Source organism: Artemia franciscana, chromosome 1 (assembly GCF_032884065.1).
Source record: "Artemia franciscana chromosome 1, ASM3288406v1, whole genome shotgun sequence".
Classification (NCBI taxonomy): domain Eukaryota; kingdom Metazoa; phylum Arthropoda; class Branchiopoda; order Anostraca; family Artemiidae; genus Artemia; species Artemia franciscana.
This window is the reverse complement of record NC_088863.1, coordinates 29,127,153-29,145,768: the sequence shown is the minus strand read 5'-3', so window position 1 is coordinate 29,145,768 and position 18,616 is coordinate 29,127,153. Positions and strand designations below refer to the sequence as shown.

At 34.7% G+C, this 18,616-nt stretch overlaps 1 protein-coding gene across 2 annotated transcripts in view; it reads right to left on the bottom strand.

Moving 5' to 3' along the window:
* LOC136028169 (uncharacterized) overlaps positions 1-18,616 on the bottom strand; it is a 63,433-nt gene that overhangs the window by 801 nt on the left and 44,016 nt on the right. Inside the window, exons 14-18 of one of the 2 annotated variants that reach the window (XM_065705861.1) lie at positions 16,757-16,884; positions 13,644-13,841; positions 9,266-9,489; positions 5,520-5,783; positions 1,912-2,050 (exon numbers count right to left, since the gene is read on the bottom strand). In XM_065705861.1, coding sequence (XP_065561933.1) covers positions 1,912-2,050; positions 5,520-5,783; positions 9,266-9,489; positions 13,644-13,841; positions 16,757-16,884 — 953 coding nt within the window. The remainder of the gene's footprint in view (positions 1-1,911; positions 2,051-5,519; positions 5,784-9,265; positions 9,490-13,643; positions 13,842-16,756; positions 16,885-18,616) is intronic. The other variant, XM_065705870.1, reaches the window with a different exon arrangement.

Sequence of the window (18,616 nt, the reverse complement as noted above, 5' to 3'; positions counted from 1 at the left end):
TCTAAAATCTTCAAAAACTCGAAAGGCGTCTTCCAGAACGCCTAGATTTTTGATTTAGTTTGGGGGGTTTCTTTTTGGGAGCATGCTGACTTAAAAGTCCATAAAACCGAGATCTACCGGGTCAACAGTATTTGATATAGGATGCATGCTTATTAGTGAATTATTGGATGATGACAAAGTGGTAAAAATAAATGGCTGCTATGAATCAATATTCTTAAATTTCCTAGATATCTTAGATTACACTATTTACACGAAAAATATACTAAAAAGAATCTGGAATAAAGCTATTATAGATATATTCGAGAAAATATTTATGATAGAAGGATAGAAAATATAGAAACAGGATAGAAGACATGGAAACAGGATAGAAAACAAAATAAAAATCATATTTCTTAGACGTAAGAAAAAATTATGAATTGAAACTATTCCAGATTCAACTTTTCAGAAAAGATATAGGAAAGTCTCCGTCAAACTTTTTTCTTCCTAAGCCACTCCAGAAAGTTCTTTATGCTCTCATTGAACTCAGAAACATGATTGTAACCATCGTGTTTCAAATTTTTTATTTTTGTATCTAAATTGTATTAATATAAAACCTAAAAGATTTAAAGCTGAAATGAACACTGTATCCAGGATTTTTTTTTCCGGGAGTGGGGTGGGGTTACACAGAAAATGAAAAAAACATAAATTTGTTCTATTTATATGCGTTGTCGTTTCTTTTTTACGAGTCGGACAAACATTTCAGAGGGAGGGGGGTCAAACTCCTTACCCCCTCCCTGAATATGGCCTTGTGAAGAAAGTTGAGAAAACTCAAAAATCTTATATATATATATATATATATATATATATATATATATATATATATATATATATATATATATATATATATATATATATATATATATGTCCAAATATTGTAAATGTTAACTTTCACCGGTGAGTGTCAACGAACACCACGTCAGTGAAAGATGAAATACTTCATTAGATTCCTGTGCATTCAGTGCAACATCACAAACACAGAAACAAACGCACACCATAAAACCAAACATAAAAATATAAACTATAAAAAATAATAAACAATATATAATAATAATAGTATAAGAAAAATAAAGATAAATAAATATATATATATATATATATATATATATATATATATATATATATATATATATATATATATATATATATATATATATATATAAGGTAAAGGATACGACATTAGACTTTACAGTCCATTAGTGAGGTCCTATAAAAGACCAGACCAATTCATTCGGAAATGGTGGAAGTGGTAATGAAATTCGACCAAGAGAGCAGAAACTTACAAATGAATCAACTTTGTTGGTTACTCTATCCTTGGGAAAACGGAGGACTCACAGGGAATATACATACCCTGAAGGGTCTCATTGACTTTTAATTAAGGTTCGCGTAGTTTACTGCATCCCTATTTTATTATTTATTATTTTTTATTATTATTTGTTTTTTATTTTTTTGATTCGTTCTGATCCCCGTTGTTTGTATATACAAAAATTAACGCATATACAAATTTTATATGTACAAAAAAAGCTTTATAGTTCAAGAGGTAACGGAGCATTATTTTGCAAGGAACAACATTACATTGTACGTATTCATGACAAATGCAGTGCAAATCGAATGCAGTATAAACCATTTTAAAACCGTGTAAAAATCAGGAAATCGAGAAAAAGGAAAAAAATCCAATCTCCGTGAAAAAGTCTAAAAATTTTGCAAAAAAAAAATAAAAAATCCTACGGAAACATGTGATATTAAGAGCTAATCAGATAAGATACAATCATGGTCGTATGTACAGGTAGTATACAGATCAAAATGCTACCAGCCCCTTGGCTGTGTTAAGTGATAAGAATGAGTTTGAAGGAGAATAAACAGAGATGAACTTACCTTAGATAAATCATCGCATAACGGAGAATCGTAGAAAGTCATCAGAATCCTAAATATCTTTCTCTTTGAAGATATTATATAGTCATTATGCTCACGAAAGCCATCTCGTAGCAAGTGGAGAATCCAATTTCGCCGCATTCTGAAAAGTTAAATTGTTTTGGCAAATATTAGAGTGGGTTAAGATATGAAGATAAGAATGTGGAATAATACTCTCTCAGCAAAAATAATACTCAGATGGTTTCGAGCTAAAAACTCCTTCAAGAAGGTTTTCAATAGTTTCAAAGGGGAGAGAGTTAAATACCAAGAGTTTCGGCGCATTATACTTATTACTGGCGTCACAAATATTGCCACAAAACATAATATAATGGCTCAACCCCAATATTCGGCGTAGAAAGGGCACTAGAGTAAATGTGCTATAAAATTTACTGAATTTTATAATAGCGAAATTGATTTTTTATAGGTATATCAAACAAACAACAAAGATTATTCAATAGTTAAAATCACTAATTCCCACAAAGGCTCCATGGCCTGTAAATGAGACGGATCACGAAACATAATATTTAAACATTTACTCATAAAAAAAGACAGAGAAAGAGGGGAGAGAGAGTTCATTTAAATTTAACCAACCCACAAGTCAAATCAGGCGATACTCCATAGACTAAATATTTATGCACACATACATACATAAATCCACCAATTACAACCAGCGGTACTCGTATGAAATAGCACCGACCTAATATTCTTCATCTAAGTACAACCTAAGTAAAACCAGTTTTTAGTCCATGTGTGAAATTCATTTAGTTTGCGATCTGTATTGAAATTAAATAAAAAAAAAACTAGTTTTTTAACTGAAAGTAAGGAGCGACATTAAAACTTAAAACGAATAGAAATTACTCCGTATATGACATGGGTTTTCCCCTCCGCTATCCCTCGCTCTTTACGCTAAAGTTTTTAATTGTTTTAAAAATTAGAATTGTGGCAAAGAGTCAAACTTTAGCGCAAAGAGCGAGGGATTGCGGAGGGGAAAACCCATGTCATATACGGAGTAATTTCTGTTCGTTTCAAGTTTTAATGTCGCCCCTTACTTTCAGTTAAAAAACTAGTTTTTCTATTTAATTTCTGAACGTTTTTGAATTAATGCATGTTTGATTTTGGCTCCCCGCACGTAAATTATTAAAATGAAATTTGCACACTAATGCTTTTTTGGCTAAATGGCTTTCTCTTAATTTTGATCAGACGATTTTGAGAAATAAGGGGTGGGGAAGGAGGCGTAGTTGCCCTACAATTTTTCGGTTACTTAAAAAGGTAACTAGAACTTTTAATTTTTAACGAACGTTTTTATTAGTAAAAAAATACGTAACTTAAGAATTAACTTACATAACAAACTTTTATATTCTTATATTTTTATTATGTATATGAGGGGGTTTTCCCCCTCGTTAATACCTCGCTCTTTATACTAAATCTTAAGTCTTGTCCCAGTTCTTTAAGAATGACTCCTGAATGAGAAAGGCCGTAGAATAAATAGTTGAAATTACTATACATACTATAGCATAAAGAGCGAGGTATTTATCTCCTCCTAAATATCTCGCTCGTTATGCTAAAGTATTTTTAGAACCCCTCATATGCGTAATAATCTCTGTTCGTTTTACGTTTCAATGCTACTCCTTACATTCAATTGAAAAAACTTTTCCATGTTTATATTTTCATTGTTTTTTTATAGTAATTTTAAAAAATCCTGCGTCCTTGTCATTGAATTTCTGTTCCCCCATGACATATTTCTCCAAGGAAAGATCCTCCCACATAGCCCCCTCCCCTCAACCCCACCCCCAAAACCAAAAAAAATCCCCCTGAAAACGTCTGTACACTTCCCAATAACCATTATTATATGTTAACACTGGTCGAAGGCTGTTACTTGCAGCCCCTCCCCTAGGGACTGTGGGGGAGTAAGTCATTCCCAAAGACATAGTTATTATGATTTTTGACTATGCGGAACAAAATGGCTATTTCAAAATTTTGATCCGTTGACTTTGGAGAAAAATGAGCGTGGGAGGGGGTCTAGGTGTCCTCCAATTTTTTTGGTCACTTAAAAAGGGCACTGGAACTTTTCATTTCCGTTAGAATGAGCCCTCTTGCGACATTCTAGGACCGCTTGGTCTATACGATGACCCCTGAAAAAAAGAAAGAAAATAAATAAACACGCACCAGTGATTTGTCTTCTGGCAAAAAATACGAAATTCCACATTTTTGTAGATACGAGCTTGAAATTTTTGCTATAGGGTTCTCTGATACGCCGAATCCGATGGTGTGATTTTCGTTAAGATTCTATGACTTTTAGGGGGTATTTCCCCCTATTTTCCAAAATAAGGCAAATTTTCTCAGGCTCGTAACTTTTGACGACAAAGACTAAATTTGATGAAACTTATATATTTAAAATCAGCATAAAAATCCAATTCTTTTGATGTATATTTTAGCATCAAAATTCTGGTTTTTAGAGTTTCCTTACTACAGTTCGTTACCACGAACTGTTTGATAGAAAGGACGTTAAATCAAGATTTGGGATTTGCCAAAGACTGAAGAAGAGTCAACTAGATTTTTCCAGGATAAGGCGTTGGTGCGTTGCCCAAAACAAAACAGTGCATCAATGGACACAACAGGAGTTTATACTCTTTCGATAAAATGCCTCGTTGGAGGTGTACAAAAAGGTAATTAATTAAATAAGCATTCTATAAGTTTCTTCTCTGGTTTCCATAATTTTGTTAATAAAGTATTATATTTTTCATCATATTTTGGATATTTCATGTTTCAATATCTTACATCATATTTCTTTATGAATGAGCGTCAGAGAAACAGGTTCTACTTAGATGAAGAATATTAGGGCTATATCATACGAGTACCCAACCAACTTAAAAAAAAAACAACTTAAGATCTATCAATATACCCCAAAAAAGGAAAAAAGACAGTAAAAGAAAAATAAATAAGCGAATTTATCTATGTTGAATGGAATTCTTTTTATTTTAATAGTAAGAGATCTCTTTCCCTCCGATAGGTTCACAATCAAACAAAAAGCGTATTTAAATTTTTGGTTTCCACGCTCTGCCAGATTAGAATAAAAGTTGGCACTCAAGTTAGTAGTAGTTCCACTATTAGTGTATTTAATAATTTTTTAGTTTTCATCTATCACATCTTACTAATTTCATGAATTGAAACACTCCTAGAAAATTAGTATGGAAACTACTGCATGAAAACCCTTTTTCAGCCCAAAAAAGATACTAACATCACTGCATAAATTAGTTTCAGATCTATCCATTTTCTGAGCTAGAACTACGAACAAAGAACAAAGAAATTAAAAGAACAAATAAAAGAAATTAAGAAATTAAAACAACAAAGAAGAAAATTTCAAAATGTAGGTGGATAAAGCTGAAACTTGATAAAGCCGAAAACGGCTGAAACTGGCCTATCGAAGCATATCAGTAATGTCGTTTTACACTAAAAAATAAAAACTGTAGTACTGCAGAAAAAAAAAATGTAAAACTTGCATAGGGAACATTACCCTTAAGGTCCATTTAAACCATACAAGAAAAACATACGAACACAGAATACAGACTTACTTATAATCAGGTAGTGAGCTCCCAAAGAGTATATAAAATTCTGGAACCTGCTGAATGTCTAAGCTTGGTTTGACTAAGAGAAAATTGTGAACAATCTTGTACATTTCCTCCTGTGAATCGGACATAATATTAGCGGCTCTTGAGATAAACAAACCAATCAGTGAGGTAATCCTAAGGTTGGTTGACTCTTTTCTACTTCCAATTGTTGATAAGGAGTGTTGGAGAGAATCTATTAAGTTTAACCACAGTGGCTTTTCATAGAACCTAAAAATTGAAAGAAGAGTAGAAAAACGACGCATTATTTGGTAAAGACAAACCACGAACATTCCTTCTTCTTCATTTCACAGATTCAAGAGTGACTAGAAAATAATGGTAATTTCTTTGAAGGGCTAGACCCATTTTCCAATAAATTATGATCCATGAAAGGGAACATATCCAGAAAACCCGACTTTAAAGGAGGAACAGAAAACTGTTTTTGATGAACAATAAAAATTACACAACTAAATCAGTTATACCGTGCGAAACAAATAGTTTTGATGTCTTTCTCGGATAGAGAAGCTGAAATCGTACCGTTGAAGCTTTTGTTTTCAACAAGAATGGAACAAAAGCCGTCTATACGTATCTAAACAATGAAAGAGAATGCGGGACTCTATCCTGATCTAGGGACTGTTCGTCATGGTTTTTCCTCATTTTAACCTAATAACGCAAAAAATCCTAGTTAGTTTTGCTTTATATCCGAGTCTACATGTGTTTATGTTAACTAAGATTACTCGGAGGCTAAAACTTCTAACTTCTTTAGTATAAGTTGTTATGTTGAGAATACACTAATGATATTTAGTTCGGTTTCCATAGAGGTAAAACTACAACGTCTTATCGGGCGTCTATGCTTGACACTATTTTCAACCATTTGGAAGCAAAGGACTCATGTATTAAGGTTATTTCTGGAGGACGTTTCAAAAGCATTTGATAATCTTGGCCATCAAACAGCTGTTTGTTAAGCCAAGGAATTAGGACGTAAGTGAGTTAGTATTGACAATATTGACTACATTTTTCTTTTTTTTGGAGGGGGGGGCATAACAGCTTATTCTACTTTCTACTAGGGATAAGTCTATGTTTCCACTCGCACGCTATGCGGCTGCCGGAGATAAACTCGGTCTCCTTGTCTGTTCTATCCTCTATAGTTGTACTTTAGGAAAAATTAAGACTCGTTTCTAATTTGCTGACGACTCGGCTGTCCTAAAACTCTGATGAATAACATTTCCACTGATGGTTAGACTCAATACTTGTGTCAATAACAAATTACCTTGATGATGTTGTGACAACATTAAACATTACTTGAAACTCTTCAACGTCATTTTGCTTTCTCAGAAATAGCCTTATGATAGACGGGTCTTTTGGATTATGATCTAAAAGTGCTTTCAAGGTTCTTAGTGCGTGGTTCAATGACGATCTCAAGTAGAAATCCCAAATTTCTAGCTTGGTTAAGCCAAGTAGCCTGTCACTTTTCTCAGCTCCAAAAACTTGGTATATCCGTTGACAATTTAAAAGTGCTTGTTATGTCAGGGCATGACTTTTAGCATGCTTGTCTATCTGACGCTGTGGTTTAACCATAAACACTGCTGTAAGATTTAAATCATTCAAAAGAGAGGAATTAAAATTACCCCTAACTTCACTAGTCCCACTTATGAACAAGGATTCGGTCAAGTAAACTTGAATAACTTAAAGATGAGACATCATCTGACTATGAAAACTAAACTATTTTGACTCTATGGACAAAAACCCCCCAACCACTCCCTCCTAAAGAGGAACGAAGAAATTTACTTTATTTAGTACTACTGAGTTTAGGCATCTAACTTTGAATAATGGAGAGTGTTCTCCTAATATATTTGTTTGTGGTAACGCGATTCATTTTTATAATAGATAGATAGATGGATAAATTTATTGCCCATTCGAAAAATGGTACAAGACCACACACGGAGTAAATAAACAAACAAAAAGGAACAAAAACTTAGATACTATATAAATACACTAAGACACTTAAGGACGAATCACGATGGCAAGGCTACTGGACTCAATTGAATTTAAAAATTCCGTCTGACCCCTAATGAGAGCTACAATGGGCTCTGCAATACCGAACTGACGCAACACCGATGCATTCCTTGTCCACGGTCTTAAATTGAGCAGAATTTTTGCATACTTATAATAATCGGAGTACAGCTGTCTTTTGTCACTTTCAGAAAAGATATTCCAAATTGGAATCATAGCTAGAAAATGAGGTACAACCAAAGCATTGTATAGCTCGAATCTGCCGGTTATATATATATATTTCTTTTTATAGAACGCCATACGCTTTTCTCTTCTTTTCTCCAAAATGATTTATCTGTAGGGAACGTGTAAAAACCATACTCGACCCAATAGGCATTCCTAAATAAACGATAGAACTGGATAAAACATCATCATCACCAAACCTGACAACAACGTCCCACGAATTCGCTCCTTTTCTGCAAAACGCAACAACTTCACTTTTGTTAGTATTAAATGCGAGACCGATCTGTTTATACGCTGAGCTAAGTATATCGAATTTTTCTTTAATTCTAGAAAGGCAACAGCCCATGTTTAAAATATCATCCATATAATTCAACAGTGAGAGATCCACACATTTTTACTCAATTCTAGATCTCAAGGACGCTATTATTACACAACAGTGGTGATGAAATAGCATCCCTTCGGATCCCTTTCCTCACTGGTACGGAGCTACGCAAAATAATTTGTCCACTTCTAGAAGGTACTTTGACTCGGATAGAAATTTTACTATGCCTATTAGGAAAAGGTAAAATAACCGACCGGTCCACGTCACGTTTATGTGCAGCAAGTAATAGCTGAGCATATATTCCGGAGTCAAATGCGCTACGAATATCATAACCTGCTAGGAAAATGCACTCATTTAACGCATCAGCTTCTATATGCATATTAGCTAAAATATAAAGGATATGCTCGCGACCGATACGTTTTTTTAAAACCAAACCGGTTATCAGGAGTACGACATTTCCTTGAAATATCATCAATAACGAGCATTTCCATTAGTTTACACAGAACAGGTGAAATAGAACGAGGTGACACACAATCTGCCGGGTTTTTTCCCTGTTTTACAGGAGTAAAAACGCTGGTACAAAAATATTAAGATACAAGACCAATTTTGAAGATAACCTGAAACAAAAGCTCAAGATGAAACAAAAGATAGTCACTTCCTTATGTAAGGTACAAACCACAGAGTAGGTTAAGAACACACGATTGTCTGTTTCTTGGCTTATGGATGACGGCAGCAAGATTTTTGATGGTTTATTGAGATATAAATAACATTCTCAGCACGCTTGGTCGGTATTGGGTCCCCAGATCAGATCTTTTTCTCCCTTTTTGATGGTTTAAGGTACATTTACATGTTCTGATTGATTTTCCATATCCTTCTGTGAATTTAGTTTATGTATTTGCTAAGTTTAGTAAAATTTTAATAATCATATAACTCTGTGTGTATTTGTTCAGGCGAACTTCTTTTCTGCTCTCATTTATTACTTTTTTTGTCTCTCGGTTTTATGGAGGATTTTATTGCATATTTTAGCTGTAACTCATGAGAGATAAATGGTTAACCATTTTTACATATTCATTTTGTCTGTTATTGTTTTTTTTTCTAATATAATAATTCTCAATCAAACTTGATCGTTGTGATAAAAAGTAACTTGGTTTCTCACCTGGCTCCTTCAAGATGCAGATAAAAGCGAGAAAGAGTTTCATATCCAAGTGCTCGAATATCTTCGTCAGCACTAGTTAATGAGGAAAACATTAATGACAGACATCCATTTTCGATAAAGCCCTGACAAGGCACTAGCTGGTCTGGACTCAATAGGTGATAAAATGACTGCAGAAGAAATCTTGGATCGTACAAGCTGCTTTCCAGTCCCTCATGAACATAAGGCTTGAAACAGAAAATCAATTTAAACATTATATTTTCTTCATTAATAAGCGTGATATATACAAATATATTTTAGAAACAGACCTTATCAGAAAAATTTTAAATTTCAGGAAGAAACAAGAGATAAGAGCTCATATGGCACTTGGGACGAGGCCAGACGAGCCAAGAGCCAAGAGCTCATATGGTATGAGCTCTAGCAAAATTCTAAGAATCAATAGATTGATTTAAAAGGAAAATCAGAGGCTTAATGCCGGTCGGGATTTAAAATAAGAGCTCTGAGTCACGAGGTCCTTCTAAATATCAAAATTCATTAAGATCCGATAACCCACTCGTAAGCTATAAATACCTCATTTTTTCTAATTTTTCCTCTCCCTTCAGCCCCCCCAGATGGTCTAATCGGGGAAAAAGACTTTTCCCTGACACGCCTACCAATTTTCATCGTCCTAGCACGTCCAGAAGCACCAAACTCGCCAAAGCACTGAAACCCACTCCCTAACTCCCCAAAAGAGAGCAGATCCAGTACGGTTACGTCAATCACGTATCTACGACATTTGCTTATTCTACCCACCAAATTTCATCCCGATTTCTCCACTCTAAGCGTTTTCCAAGATTTCCTGTTCCCCCTCCAACTCCCCCTAATGTCAACAGATCTGGTTGGGATTTGAATTAAGAGCTCTGAGACATGAGTTCCTTCTAAATATCAAATTTCATTAAGATCCGGTCACCCGTTCTTAAGTTAAAAATACCTCAATTTTTCTAATTTTTCCATATCAACACCCCCCCCCACTCCTCCAAAGAAAACAGATCCGTTCCAATTATGTCAATCACATATCTATAACTTGTGCTTATTCTTCCCATCAAGTTTCATCCCGATCTCTCCACTCTAAGCGTTTTCCAAGATTTCTGTTTTCCCCCTCCAACCCCCTATGTCCCCGGATCAAATTGAATCAAATTGAAAATGGAGCATCTGAGACATAATATCCTACTATATATCAAATTTCATTAAGATCCGATCACCCATTCGTAAGATAAAGATACCTCAATTTTCATGTTTTCCAAGAGTACCGGTTTCCCCCTCTAATTCTCCCAATGTCACCGCATCTAGTCGATTTAAAATAAGAGCTCTAAAGCACATGATCCTTCTAAATATCAAATTTCATAAAGATCTGATCACCCGTTCGTAAGTTACAAATACCTAATTTTTTCTAATTTTTCCGAATTCCCCTCCCCCCCACAACTCCACCAAAGAGAACAGATCCGGTCCGGTTATGTCAGTCACGTATCTTGGACATGTTTTTATTCTTCCCACCAAGTTTCATCCTAATCTCTCTGCTTTAAGTGTTTTCCAAGATTTCTCCCCCCCCCCCAATGACGCTGGATCCGGTCGGGATTTAAAATAAGAGATCTGAGTTACGATATCTTTCTAAATGTGAAATTTCATTAAGATCCGATCACTCCTTCGTAAGTTAAAAATACCTCATTTTTTCTAATTTTTCAGAATTAACCCTCCCCCCAACTCGCCCAAATAGAGCGGATCCGTTCCGGTTATGTCAATCACGTATCTAGGACTTCTGCTTACTTTTCCCACCAAGTTTCATCCTGATCCCTCCACTCTAAGCGTTTTCCAAGATCTTAGCCCCCCGCCCCAACTCCCCCCAATGTCACCGGATCCGGAGCAGGTCCGGTCCTGTTATGTCAGCCACGTGTCTTGGACTTTTTATTCTTCCTACCAAGTTCCATCCTAATCTCTCCGCTTCAAGTGTTCTCAAAGATTTCCGGTTTCCCCCCCCCCCCCAATGACTCTGGATCCGGTCGGGATTTACAATAAGAGTTATGAGGTACTTCTAAACATGAAATTTCATTAAGATCAGATCACTCCTTCGTAAGTTAAAAATACCTCATTTTTTCTCATTTTTCAGAATTAACCCTCCCCCCCAACTCCCCCAAATATACTGGATCCGTTCCGGTTATGTCAATCAGGTATCTAGGACTTCTGCCTATTTTTACCACCAAGTTTCATCCGATCCCTCCACTCTAAGCGTTTTCCAAGATTTTAGGTCCCCCCCCCAACTCCCCCAAATGTCACCAGATCTGATAGGGATTTAAATCAAGAGCTCTGAGAAACGATATCCTTCTAAATATCAAATTTCATTAAGATCCGATCACCCGTTCGTAAGTTAAAAATACCTCATTTTTTCTATTTTTTCCGATTTAACCGTCCCCCCATCCCCACCCCAGATGGTCGAATCGGGGAAACGACAATTTCTAATTTAATCTGGTCTGGTTCCTGATACGCCTGCCAAATTTCATCGTCCTAGCTTACCTGGAAGTACCTAAACTAGCAAAACCGGGACCGATACACCAACAGAATTTGCGATCGCTAGATGTTACTTATAGGTACCTCACTATAGATACCAAGTGCCACAAAAACGTTCAAGATTGAATTGAAAAGAATAACTTAAGGACTTTGTTTACGTATTGCTCAGAGGAACGATCCAAAAGCCACGCTTTAGTCTTTATTTTTCATACAAAAAAGGCTATTAGAATAGTTTTTCAGCCGTTTTCTTTTTAGTTTGAAGCATAGTAAATAACCATTATTTTTGGAGCAAAATATAGCCAAAATATTAATGGTAATTGCATGGGCAAGCGTCTGTTTAGATTTTAAAACTTCAATAGCTTTTTAGTCATTGATTTCGTTCGCATAAAACTAACTAGTAATTGTATCCTTGTGATTTATAACATCCAATAAGTGAAAGAAAATTATATTTTAGGAATGAACAAGCACCATAATTAAAGCAGTGTTAATAGCAGTGTTTGGATCACCGAGCATAAAGAAAGAAAAAAAAACAAAAAAAACAGTAGCGTATTGTGAGCAAGAAAACCTTTTGACTGAATAACAATAAAAAACTCGCTTGGCTTCAGGCTTCATATCTCCATCGATTAACATCACGTGGCTATTTTCAGATTAATGAGTGGCTGGGAGTTGGAGACACTTACCAGTTATATCTAGTGAGGTAATTTTCGCCTCAATATTGAAAGAAAGTTAACCAAACATGTACAGTAATCAGTAATGCATAATAACAATATGTTTGTATATGCATTGATTTGATCGATTGATAGTAAAGCACTTTACTCTTATTCAGAGGAATATAATCCAGTGCAATGTTCTGTTTGTTGCCAATTTTGAAAAATTCTGGGACTTAGTATCTGGAAGTCCGGCGAATTATATTGACAATACGACAAGTGTGTTATTTGAGCTGATTTTAATTTTTAAAAGTTGGTGTTTGCTAAAGAGTAGCACAGCCCACCTTACTTTTTTCGGTATCTTGAATGATGCTCAAGTTAAAACTGGAATTTGCAGTTATTTGCGCATCAAGTAATTTTTCATTTTATTTTATTATCAAAAGCAAGTTTAAGGCACCATTTTCCATCATTCCTTAAAAGAGGCTTCAGCCATTATTCCCAATTATTTTTTTTTGAAAAATAAAATAAAAATTATTGCCCCAACAAGAATTATATATAGGTAAGAAAAAAATATGACCTCTAATTTTATAACGATAAATTGATAGCAGTTTTCTTCCAACCAGCTGCAACAACAGAAATTTCAAGTCTTCATAACACCATCACAGAGCATATAATTATGGAAACGGTGCAAAACAGCTGTTGCATCCACAATCTCATTCGACGGGAATATGAAGCTCTTCGGCAGGCAACAAAAACCGGGTTGTTTAAGCCAGTGTTTTTAAAATGAAAACAAGAAGTATTTTTAGCTTTTAGAAATGAAGTAGGCTTATGCATTTAGGTGAAATTTCCTTATTCCAATCTGAAGTTGTAACATTATAAGCTAAATCAATGCATGTATCCGTTTCTAGTAAATATCAGCTAGTTTGTTACGAGATATGCGTGCAGCAGCGACATCATCTCCAAACTAAAATTGGAAATTGGAAATTGGAAATTTTAGTTTGGAGATGTCGTTTTCTGACAGGAATGAGGCTCCACTGTTTCTTGAATAAAAAATGAATAAAATTTAAATAAAACACTAATTTAATAAATATGAATAAAACGAATAAAATAATTAAATAAGAAAAGAACAAAACAATTGAATAAAAAATAAAAAAAGAGGAAGAGAATACAAAAAAATAAAAAATAATACCTACCTCTAACCTTAGATCAACTGGAAACTTTTCAGCCGTCTTCTTCATAGTGTTTGGATCTAGAAGCGTCAAAACTTCTTGGACAGAATCCTGAGTTAACAAGTTTCTCTGAGTGTTTGAATAAATTAAGGCGGCGTCACCCCAAACCAAAGGCCTATAATGTTGAAGGTACGCGCCTTTTGTTTCATAGTGACAAAGTAGCTTAAATATAGAAACTAATATTAATTACATCGGAGGACAAATTTTAAATTGTATACTTAAAGTGAGTAACTCCGTTAGAGATCTAGTTACTAAATTCTTGTGAGCCTTGCTTCGATTTCTATTACTTTATTAAAAGATTGTTTTGTTTGTTTTGAGGAAACAATATTAAACTAGACCAAATTCTTTTCTCATTTACAAAAAAACTCTCAGAAGTTTAACTTAGTTATATATACGTATTTTTTTAATGTCTCTCTTGGGCTTAAACTAGGCCAAAGGGGTTTTAAACATGTTAAAACCATAATAGATAAAAGTGCACTAGTAGTAACTGTTTAAGTTTAGGCGCTAGTTGTTTCATAGTTATTTTTTAACAAGGTTCACTTATAGTAGCTGCATATACTAAATATTGCAACTACATAAGGCTGGATTCTTCCTATCTTCGTACGCTTTCATGACTGACGACAATACCAGCAGCGCACCAAGTGAGAAATGAGAATGACATTAATAACAGCCCGAACAAATAATAATTACAGACATACATGTAAAGAGAGGAGGTAGATAACGAAGCAGCCAACCGGGTTAAAGGACCTACCATTTTTGTTGGTTCCTTTAGCCTGGGGTAATGAGATCACAAAGCAATAACACTGATTTTTAATTAAAAGCAATTAAAGCAGCTGTCCACGCTTGCTACAAAAACTAGTCTCTTAACAAAATTCCTGTTTCGAATTTCTCTTCTGTCATGGATGCATCTTTAATTTTCAGACCTGATATTCAGGCACTAAGAAGATCCAAGCTACACCTGTAGAATTCAGCCAAAGCTCCTTTCTATACTTAATAATAAGAAAAATCAGGACAGGTCAGAAGCTTGCCTGAGGTACAACCTGACAATATTTCAATTGTTAGTAGAATAGATCAGAGTAGAACAAAAAGATGTTTCCCGGCTAGGTTCCAGTCTAAACAAGGTAAACACTTCATGTCCACGAGCAACCCCGTATCCAAGAAGGGGGGGGGGATATTAGGTTCGAACCCGTCCCAAAATTTTAGTCCGATTCGTAGAACGTAACAAAAGTGTATATAAACAAATTCTTGGAGTATTTTAAAAAATTATGTTGGAAAGGGTCTTATTTACTACTTTGTTCGTTTTTTTCTGGTTTTGTGGCTCAAAAACCCACAAAAAATTCCTTTTATAGGTTTGCGCACAGACTCAATTTGGCCTAGATAATCTGTTTTTGGTAAGAAAATAAAAACATTTTAGCAAAGAATATTATTTTTCCAAATCAAAACTTATATCCTTAAACCAATCACCGAAGATCTTATGTCGTATTTAAAAAAATAGCAACAAGAATGAAACTAAAAGAAAACTCAGATTTTTATGGGAACAGTGCCTTATTCTAGGACTCAACAAGAATAACAAATGCTTAAAAATTACAGCGTATAGCTAAGTCATGAGACTCCGTTTTAGTATAACTTAATATACAACATAAATTAAGTTAGGTAGCCTTTGAGTTAATGGTGCCAAACATTTCTAACCCAGCCATGGATGATCTCCCCATCTGTTTATGTACTAAATATGCCTGTATTGATGCGGCCAGTGGACAAAGGTCAACAAGAGGAATCGTTCTCAGTTCCTGACTCATTTTCAAAGAAACGTGAGATACACGTTTTATTTTTAAACTCTAAGTCATACACCAAGACTGAAAAGTTGATGCGGAGTAATGAAACCAACAAACATACTCCACATAATGCCTTTTCTAAAACTAAGTAAGAGTAGAACATTCGATCAACAAGATTCACTTGGAATGCTAGGTTACGCTGCTGTAGTTAAAAACAGAATAAAAATTTTTGGATCGATAGAAGAATGTCTTAATGACCACATTGTTGACAAGTTATTTCAAGACTGGACTTATCACTAGCGGTATTAAGCATCTTCAAACAACCATATCGCTGGTAATATAATTCTGAAACACTCCATTTTATCACTAGTAGTATTTTAATTTGGAAGATAGTCACTTAAACGTCTTCTTAGGCTGCATGTAATCTTTGGTACCGGAATGAGGACACATACAGTCTTTTGACTAGCACATTATACTTTTCTGGTTGAAAATATTGAAATTATGTACAAGTAAGAATATTAAATTTTGAACTAACAGCAATCTTATTATTTATGATGGAAGACCTTGAAATATTATCTTCTAACATATATACTAACTCTTAAAGCCTACGATTTTTCTTGTCAAAAGCATCGATCACAGGGAATCACAGGCAAAGGCTTTAGTCGAAGACCTATAGTCTTTAAAGTCAAGTTGAACAAATGAGCGTCTTATAGATAGGTGTACTGAATTCAGGCCCTTAAAAAGTGTTTTTTCTTGTTAGGGGAGGGGGGCTACAAAAAGACCGTTTTTAGATAAAATTTTTCATGTTTCTGGGAAAAGGGCACTTCAGCCAATTTTATGTTGGGAGGGGGGGGGATACAATTTGTATCTTTTATGATGCCCGGAATACGAAGATATCAAAATAAATAAATAATAAAAAAAAAACAGAATGATTTTTACTTACTGACAGACATCTTACTCGGTAATTAAAGATTTAACTAGGCAAATTAGTCAAAGTAAACCAAAACAATTTGACCCGTTAACAGCCAAACAAAATCAGGTCGTTCCGAATGGGGCTGAGAGGATGTCGTAAGGAGAGGTTTAAGGGAAAGTAAGAACTTCTTGGGAGGGTGTAAATAGGAAGGCTTTGAATAGATTGGGAACAAAGAGAAGCGTACGTAGCTCTGTTGACCTCAGGCAGCTTTGTGCAGCAGTGAGTTGTTAAAAATAGTAGTAGTAATTAAGGAGAAATTGTTAGCTTTGTGAATCTTGGAAAAATTTATTTGGGCATTTCAGGGAGCAAATAGATATTTAAACCGAACTCACCTGGTAGACTAACTGATCAAGCTTATCAAGGGTTGCGTGATAAGCACTAAGATAGAGAGGAATATGAGAAGTCTTGCAAATCATTGAATTTTTTCGCGTTAACGTTAAGAGCAACTTTAGCAAAGCACCTGAAAAAAAGAAAAAAAATTAATAAAACCGACATACCATTTATTAGCAAACATTAAGATTATACCTCGATCTTGGCTACTCGCTGCGGTCTTGAAACCCTCAAGCGGTTCAAGACTGCGTGTTCCTTTCATTATCAGTAATTTTTAATTACTGATTCTTTCACTTTTAATTAGTAGTAATTAAAAGCTATTAACTGAAGTTTGTAAAAAAAATAAAAATTAATCACAGAAGAATGCAAACACAAAAGAAATATGGCTTTGATTAACGATGAAGGGATTTGATAAAGGGATGTTTAAAAACCTTTCCCGTGTTTTCTCCTTTTCAAATGTTTTACATAATAACTTCAAGTTACAAATAAAAGCAGAAAACTCAATCATATTATATTTCTTAACCAGGCAAAGATCATAGCAAAAAGTTAACTCAGAGGTGTTCCTAGATATTATTTTGGTATAAGCTTAGGGTTCGACCAGTGAATAAGGAAACATGTTAAGAGAACAATTCTTACTTCATAACATTCAGAATAATCTCAGTTAACATATTTTGCAGGGGGAGAAACCTTTATCTTCACTTCTTTCACTGTTATACAATTTTTTTAACAAAGTTCTGAAAAACAAATATGAATTCGACTGCATTTATCCGTTTTCAAATAATTTATATTTGAAGTTAATCACCGTCAGTGCCATCTAATAATTGATCACAAAAACATATTAATAGGCATATATTGATAAATTAGGTTAAGTTAGGTTAAATTAGTTAGACGGCACTTGGGTGTTTGTTTCCAAAACTTTGAGAATAGAAATAAACATTGAAAAATGGGGTAGAAAAACTGGAAATACAAGAAAAAAGTGAAGATAAAGGCTCCCCCCTCCCCCTGCAAAATATGTTAACTATGATTATTCTGCATATGTTTGAAGTAAGAATTGTTTTCTTAACATATTTCCTTATGTAATAGTCAAACCCTAGGCTTACATCATTATTTTTTATGATTATAGTAGCTTGCGAGGGCTCTACAAACATCCACTTTCCTCTCATAAAAAACCGAAGCTTTTCTTGTTTTTCCTATTCTCGACCTTTACCCCAAAATTATCATTCTCAATATTCAAAATTGATCTCACAGTTGTTTGCAGGTTTTACAGACGAGAACTGAAAGTAAGAGAATCAAATTCGGTGTCTTAATTCCGACATTCTGAATCTAATAACTTGGAGCAATAACCAAAAATTACATGGAATATTCTGAACATACTCTGAAGAGTTTTGAATCTTTCGACTTCTTCCTTATTTTCGAGTGCAGAGTCTTGAGTTGTGTTTTCAGGCACCGGGTTTGAAGCGTGTTTTGAGCGGGTTCGACAAAAATCTTTTTCACGGTCATCGTGTTCAACCCGGCACAAGTATAAAGCGTTTTCATCTTACGGGTTCCAAGCGTGTTGGACACGGGTTTGTCAAAACTGTAACGCACCAGAATAGCATGTTTGAACACGGGTTCTGAGAAGACATTTACCCGTGTTTAACAAGGCACTAAAAACTATAATTTGCAAAACCCGTGTCGAACTCAGTGTTGGATGTGGGTGGTCTGAAAACAAAGTTTTGATTAGCTGTGACTCTATCAGTATCTAGGTAAGTTTTATGATATACTTAACTCGGTCGAAGTATTTTTACATTATGCACATAAAACTTTGAAAATATTCAGCCACATTGTGTCTGGCCTGAACAACATTTTTATTTCCAGGATAG